The sequence below is a fragment of the Dermacentor variabilis genome, chromosome 9, assembly GCF_050947875.1.
Source record: "Dermacentor variabilis isolate Ectoservices chromosome 9, ASM5094787v1, whole genome shotgun sequence".
Lineage (NCBI taxonomy): Eukaryota > Metazoa > Arthropoda > Arachnida > Ixodida > Ixodidae > Dermacentor > Dermacentor variabilis.
The window spans coordinates 99183689-99191896 of record NC_134576.1 but is presented as its reverse complement, the minus strand read 5'-3'; the positions used below and the strand labels follow the sequence as shown (position 1 = coordinate 99191896).

Sequence of the window (8208 nt, the reverse complement as noted above, 5' to 3'; positions counted from 1 at the left end):
GCGCTGGGAGTCCACAACACGCTGGACGAAATAGCCGAAGCACAGAGAACGGCGCAGCTCGAGCGTCTCTCTGAAACGAGAACCGGAAGACAGATACTGCGGGACCTTGGCCTCGAGCCGAGGGAAGGCAAGCATCAGAAAGACGTACCTATACCGAACAGCATCAACAGAAAGCTCATGGTCTGCCCGGTACCGAGGAACATGAACCCCGAGCACAAGGAGCGGAGGTTGGCGAGGGCCAGGGCTCTCGTGGACCTTCACGCCAGAGAAGAAGGCGCGTCTACGTGGACGCGGCGGAGTATCGAGGGGGCAGCGACGCATACGCTGCGGTGGTTGTCGGGGCATCGACGGGTGCAACGAAGACCGCGGCGAGCGTCCGGACTCGAGAAGCGCACCGGGCGGAGGAGGTGGCCATCGTCTTGGCTGTCTTCGACCACGGATGCACTACAGTGTTGTGTGACTCTAGAACGGCAGTGAAGAACTACGCCAAGGGTAGGGTATGTAGTGAGGCCGCGCGCATACTGCGCAAGGCCTCACTAGACATCGGACGCAAAAGTGCTGCGGTGATCAAGTGGTTTCCGGCCCACATGGGCAGTGACGTGTCGGAAAGCGGGAACGTGAACCGCAACGAGACGGCCAACTCGGCCGCGCGAGGACTAACCAGCCGCGCAGCTGCAAGCACGGCCGACTCGGAGTGTTGGTCGCGGTGCAGTGCCAAGGACAAAATGACCACCTTCAACGAAATAGTGAAGTGGTACAGACTGAACAGACAATGCCGGCACCTCACCCGGGGCTTACCCGGAAGGAGGCAGTGTTATACAGACAGTTACAGACGGGGTCCCTGCTCACCCCGGTGCTAGTTAAGCACGTGTGTCCGAGTGTGTACGCGAGTGACGTGTGTAGACTGTGCGCGAAGGAGAGAGCCACCGCGACTCACATCCTTTGGGACTGTAGCGTAAATCCGCGAGAAGCCAGCGAGAAGACGACGATCCCGCCGCAGCTAGAGGCTGCAACGAGGAGCTATGATCAAGAGACACAACTCAAGGCCGTCCAGCAGGTACCGGCAGCTCTAGAGAGGCAGTGACGGAGCGAAACCGAGGAGAAGGGGGGCAGCACGCCCAGGAAGGGGGCGGCGGCCCTCTCGGACCTATGGAAGTAGCGAGGGACCAAGACCTCGAAGAGCACAATGCACAAGACTAACGTAGTGGCCGCGTCGCGGTAAAAGCTTGTCCTCCCTGCGTGGAGGGAGCCTAACCGATTCTGCAGGCATTTTCAATAAATGTTCTCTCTCTCTCTCTTTCTCTGGGTTATCAAGCTAATTCGATTGCTCTGTCTAAGAAATTGATTTTCTTGTTTCTTGACTTTCCCTCGGTTGTGACCCGCTCTGTACAGTTCCTATAGCAGCGTTCTTTTTTGTCTTTTTATTTAACCGTTCGTCTTAATAATTTTTTTTCTTTTTTCTTACTGAAATTCGTGTGGCAATATCAACCTTGCCAATGAAAGGAGCTGCGGCCGTGACAAAAACGATCCCCCTAGTCGAAACGGGGCGTTCAGGCTGAGGTTTTGCTTTGTTTAATCATTGGTAATCAATTCGAGCATCTTAAAGAGACAGAGATAGACAATAAAGAAGCCACTGAGCCCCCACGCACTGATTCAGCTAGATTTGCGAACATAACTAAATTCAAGCGGTACACCTTAGGTGTGATTAGAAACCAGCTACAAGGTGCGTACAGGGTGCGTTTATGCGTTGCGCTTCAATGTAATTACGCGTGTAACAGGCATTCTGATCTCTTATTTTCTGTTCACCCTTGAATTTATGCTGTTGTAATACATCACATGAAGTCAACGGACAATTAGGCCGAGGAAAATATAACAGAAATTAACGATAAACAGCTCCGAACGCTACGGTACAGACAGCTATGGGCAGAGATGCTATTCCAGCCTCCATACTATGGGCAGCGAAAGGAAGAAATGACCAACCCTTCCCATAACAAAAAAAAATGGGGGCAAACGAAGCTTGCCCTGTGTGCACCTGACCTTGGTCGCGGGTTACTAAGCCACAGGTAACGGTGCTGGATTGCTTGATACCGGTGCCTTCAGCTAGGTATCTTCTCATTGCTGTCGGATTGCCTGGGCTCGGGCGACTCTAACGGCTGCCTGTTCCTCGAGGGAACGCACAACGCGTGGCCGTGCCGTCCGTTTTCCGAGACTGAACTGAACGGAAACGAAGCCGGCGGCAGCGCGCGCGAAACCCTTTTCCGCTCCGGCGGAAGCGAAACGGCTCTGATGGGTAGCGCACGTGACGTGAGCGCGCGCCTATGCAGCTGTAATCCTTGCTAATGACTCACGCTCCGGCGCCGGCGCAGCTGTCAACTCACAAACCGCCTTTTGCCGCAACTGCTCTGCTCTTGGAGCAACTGGGTTTTTTTGCCTGACCATGGCACGCCGAAACTTGCGCTGAAAATGCCGCCGAAACTTGCCAGCCAATACAAGCTTCGCTTGAAAGCACAAGTGCTCTGAAGGATGAATTATGCGACAAAACTGTGACCATCAGAGTGATTTGGGACGTTCGAACGTCCCAAATCACTCTGATGGTCACATTTTGTCGTCAAGCCTCACGATCCTGAGGCTTGACGCCTAAGACGGTTGTATAACTGGCGGGCACGAAAAGGAAGCTTTAGGTGCAAATAATTTTTATGTTATTAAGGAAGCATTGAATGAAGCGAGCTTAAAGCAGTGACGATAGCAGGTGGTGCCCAAATCCCCGTATAATAAGGTAACGGCCTCTGGATTTAAAATAAGGATATTAAAGGCTATGCTTTTGCTGGTTGAATGCGGCGGAAATAATCTTGAAGCCCGAAAATACATCATAGACGTTGGTGTTTGTCGGTGTTTTTGAGTTGATTACAGATAGCCTAGTGTCGTAGATGACATTAGGATTTACTGCTGTGTGCCGTATTGAAAGGCAGACGATCTGATAAAAGTATTCACGAGTAAGTCCTCCGCCCGATATGTGCAATAGGTTGAACGATTGTGTTTCAAGGAAAGGTGAGCATATCTTGTTTTTAATGTTGGATGTATAGCTCAGTGGAAAGCTTGAAAAAGCGATCCTAGTGCTTTAAAACGTCCTGCACTGCAGGCCACGCGTTGTGTCACATACAGAACTCTTTTCAAACTGTAAAGATAGCTTTTCTGCATGGTACGGCGGCAGCATATAACAGTGGTGGTTAAGATACGTACGCAGTGAAGCTGTGTGCGTAATTCTCTTTTTGAACTCGCGACGCATTGACGGACAACTGTTAAGAGTTAAAATGAGTGGTAATCGTTCTGTCGTCGAACATTACGGTGGTTTCAAGTTTCTAAAGAGCACAGAAGCGAATTTTACAACGTATACAATGAAACTGTTGTGTACGTTACGAACTCTATAAACAATGTGACTTATAATTATTTGCCTGAAAAAGGCAATATAGGAGCGGCTATTTAAAGAGCAGCGGACTACACGCTCCGACATTTTTTAGGTTCGGGTAGACAACTTTCGGAGCCAAGTGACCGATCAAACCCTCGTGACATCACTGTCACTGTGTTAGCAAAAATCATCAACTAGACAAGCAGTTCGTTACAGCACAACAGCCGCCGTACCAATTACAACGCCGCACCAGTAAACCGTAGTGTAGCAGACGAACAGGTTCTAAAAGCAACACCAACGGCCAATGGTTGAACGAGAGTGGGCGCAAGTGGTTCCCATAGAAACCCGATATATGTACGTGCAGGTCTGGAGTCCCAGTAGGCCGTGCCATTGAGAATGCAAAACCAAAGCCGAAACAAGCCAAGTCAAGCCGACACGAACATTTTAAAATGGCGGCGACCATGGCAGCTGCGGACCCGCAAGCCGAACAGATAAAACAGTTCAAAGACTTTCTCGTCTCCTACAACAAGCTCTCGGAGCTTTGCTTCTCAGACTGCGTGCACGACTTCACGGTGCGACACGTGAGGGACAAGGAGGACAAGTGCGCTATGAACTGTATGGAGAAGTACATGAAGATGAACCAGCGCATATCGCAGCGCTTCCAAGAGTTCCAGATTCAGACCAACGAGGCGGCGATGGCAGCTGCGCAAAAGGGACTGCACTAGCCGTCCTCACGACTCGGGGCAAAGGGACGCGGCGAGTGACATTCCTGACCGTGTGCCGCGCGTCCACCTGTGGATCGTGCTGTTTCCGCGGCGTTCCTTCGCTGTGTTCCCAACACGTGAGCCGGGCTTCGGCACAAGATGCGCGAGGAACGTTTGCCAGGTTCCTAGATTTCACGGTTCTCCGACATCATGTGTCATCTTTCGGCATAGGTTGCTCGCTGCGGTAGTTTGTAATAAAACGTGAAGTATCGTTTCGTGGAAGCGTAGTCTTTCGTTGCCGCACGTGAGATCCTGCTGCTAACCAGCATTTTAAGGCGCCGGCCGCTCAGCAATGTTGGATTTACAGAGTTTATTCATTCGTCCTTGGCGGCAGGGATCTTGAAGGCTTTCGAAAACGCGGAGGAGGAAAGACAGCCAGTGCAGATGTCCTGCGGGCAACTTCTAATCGGGGTCACACGAAATGCCCCCGAGAATGGCGTGTAGAGTTCATCCTAAACCGATATCTGAAATACTCGCCCGGTTGACATTCCGCCCAACTCACCTGACAGACGGGTAACCTAGGGGACCACACAATGATGGCATTGAGTCCTCAAGAATTGCTACTTCCTTAAGTAATTTTCAATAGCATTTACCATGTGTGATTAATTTCAGCCTGATGCTTCATCAAACCAAAATGTTAGTCACATCAGTACATTGAGTAAGAACTCGAAATGGCCTACAAATGCTATATAAACGGGCCATTAATAATTGACAGAGAATAGTTCTGAATAGCTTTGCTTTAAAGATACTATGGGCAAATCTTGCGATAATGTCTGTAGAGTGTGCTGTATTCAGGATGGAAATTATGGGCGAAATGGAATATTGCTTAAACATCTTCCCTCTGGCAACAACCTTCCTGTTTGCTATATTAAGCTTCCTGGAATTAAGTTTTCATTCCACATGCTTTACGTTGCAATAATATGGCTTGCCAAGCCTCTAACTTTACTTTTGGGCCGTCTTAGGAATATATCTCAGAAGTGTAAAATTTCACTGCCCGTGAATACCTACACCGAACTACAAACACACACAAAAGTGTCGACACCTGTTTGCATACTGGAAATTGATACAATGAAGTCATTGTAAACATAACACAGCGAGACACTGTAAACATATATTGCCACCTGGGGTTCTTTAACGTGCACGTAAACCTAAGTACACGGGTGTTTTCGCATTTCACCCCCGTCGATATCCTGATCCCACGACCTTGTGCTCAGCAGCCCAACACCATAGCCACTGAGCAACCACGGCGGGCGATTCAGAGCAGTTAAAAGGATCTCAATGCTGTACTTCCGTGGTCTGCGACGTGGAACATCAAGCCTAACTTCTCTAAATGCAATTTCATTAGGTTTACTAATAAATGAACACCAGTGGCTATCGACTATTACATGGATGGCTCGATTCTCTATGTTGTAACCGAGTACAACCATGTAGGATTGGATCTTGCTCTCACTTCATCCTGGAATGCCCATTTGATAGCAAAGGTGAGTCGAGTACTGGACTTCCTGTGAACAAACTTCTGGAATGCACCTTTAGTACTGAAAGCAACTCTCTATTTGTCCAGTCCTTGAATAAGCTTGCACAGTTTGGGACCTTGCTACTAAATCAACCACAGAGGAATTAGAATGCATGCAGAAACACACAGCTTATTTGCGCAACAATTATGACTTCAAGATCAGATCCAGTGTTCTTGTCAGAGTTCCAATGACCTTTGCTATCCGAAAGACCTAGGTAACTTAGACTATGCCTCTTCTTCAACACCTTTCATGAAGTAACAGGCATCAACAGGAACATGTACATCAAAACCCCAAGCTATATTTCACTTCATACTAACCACATCTTGGAAGTTATATTCTTAACTCCTGTGCACGCACCTTTAAATTACCATTTTTTCTAATAATACAATAGTGGGACTGCTTGCCACCGCACCAGATCTGTTCTCCAGGCTTCTGCAGAAGTTCACTTTTCAATATCAATTAATTCGTTCTCATTACCAACTCTGTTTACAGCTGTATTTTGTTGCACGCTAATCTGATATCTGTATCTGTACTTCCTTATTTATATTCTCTTATCTTTGCAATAAATATTGTCCTCTACAGGCAATGTTAAGCCAGCCTATTTTCACAGTGCCTACAATTAGTGACGAATTCATGCGTTTGCATACTTCTGTGTGACCTGTGTGAAACTATGCCTTGGACTCTGTAAAATTATGTTCCCCTACAATAATGCACTCCACGGGCAATGTAGGATACCTGCGTGTATGTGCGTGCATATTGTGAAAGACAAAACTAGCTTTTATTGGGCGAACCTGTGCCCAAAAGACAGGCTACACTTAAAGCACAACGATAGCAGCGAACACAGTCTGCTATCGTCGAAAATCTGATCGAGTCCAGCGCGTCGGCTTTTATACAGCAGTCATCGAATGTTCCAGACTAATCGTTGGGACCCGCGTGCCTTCCACAAAGTTCTACACCATTCGCGTCACGCGATGAAATAAGATAACACAAGGTTCGGCGACAACAGACAGCAGATAGAAGCATCGATAACATTCCAGAAACTTCGGATACATGCAGGCGCGTCCCGCGCTGTGCGATAAGATTTGTTAGGCGGCGAAACGTGGTCGCCCGATATTTATAAGTACACATGTCAATATACAAGGTCAAAACTGAATTGGCTCTGTGTCCCCAGTACCTACCTGTGGTGCAAAAAGTGCCAGCAACCACATGCTCAGAGTACCGCATTTCAATCGTTGAGCACTGTATACATACGAGTATATGTATAACTATACTACCGTGCTCATTATGGACTATAATTCAAAAGCACCTGGCAAAGCAGTTGCATGTTGCAGCTCATACTGAGCACAGTAGTACATACTCTAACAATGTAAAATTGTACATAATCATTATCATCCAACAATGCAATGTCATATAAACATTTCATCTGCACAACTTGTGATGTGCATTTCAATTCAGAAAATTATCACGATTCGCAAGTGCTCTTCTACTACCAAACAACAATGCTTCACATATGGTAGCGCTCAAATGGAGCTGTGGCTGCCAAATTCTTTGAAGGATACTTCCACACTGGTAGTGGGATGTCAGTGTGGAGTACCAAGGTGGCAGGAAAGCAATGCAGGAGTTGGGTTTCTCTGACGTTGCCTTGACAGTGACGGGACTATCTCCTTCCCTGCTCAGCCCCTACCCCCCCCCCCCCCCCCGCCTAGGGATACCCACACAGGCATCGGGATCCATCTTGGCAGGGGTGACCATGTAATCGTGGTTTTTTTGGTGGGCAACTTTCACCCAGTCCCTGCAGGCTATATGGTCAATTCCTTAACACTGTAGCCATCAGTACCCATGCAGCACTTACAAGCACTTATGTCCTTTCACTGGTGATGAAAGCAGTACTTACCTGTATGTGCAATAGCATTTGTTTGAAACATCCTAGACACGCATGCCCTCCAGACTGAATTTGCTGACCCAAACCTACACCTGAGCTGCAGAAAGCTTGAAGAATAGTGGATGCAAACACCTTGCAAGCATAGGAAGGATCTTGGCCCACCAAGAAAACACACACTTAGAAATAGCAATGTTGCACTTGATGTACAGGCACCGCAGCTTCGAAGCGAGATTAGAGAGAGAAAAGTTTGGCATCTATTTTCTTCACTAATAATCAACCTTTTCTCCACCGAATGTAACATACATAGTTTTCACAGATGAGTTTTTCTAGTCCAAACCAATTTAGTTGTCTACTGTCCCCTTGAGAGCTTACAGACTGAATTTTTTGTTACTGCTTTACTGGACAGCCTTCAACACAGTAAATACGCTGTGGAATGCCAGTTCTCATAGAGCACAACAAATAATTGCATGCAATCAGTTCAAAATGCAGCAGGCTTCCGACCTGATACAGAAGACTCGCATCACCGAAACTTCTTGCGCTGACGTGGCAATCTCGTACCGACGCCACTGATGCATACACACAAAATATGGTCGAGCTGCCAAAAGCCAACTCCGTTCACTACATGACGTGACAAGAGGGAAC

General features: G+C 47.8%; 1 protein-coding gene across 1 annotated transcript; it reads left to right on the top strand.

The window, feature by feature from the left end:
* The first annotated feature begins 3829 nt into the window (after positions 1 to 3829).
* On the top strand, positions 3830 to 4385 carry Tim9a (translocase of inner membrane 9). The gene has a single exon (XM_075668845.1). The coding sequence runs from the start codon at positions 3856 to 3858 to the stop codon at positions 4129 to 4131; it is 276 nt and encodes a 91-aa protein (XP_075524960.1). The 5' UTR covers positions 3830 to 3855; the 3' UTR covers positions 4132 to 4385.
* Positions 4386 to 8208: the final 3823 nt, after the last annotated feature.

Excerpts from the sequence above, each read along its gene's own strand:
- Tim9a (XM_075668845.1), top strand. The coding sequence starts at position 3,856 with ATGGCGGCGACCATGGCAGCTGCGGACCCGCAAGCCGAACAGATAAAA.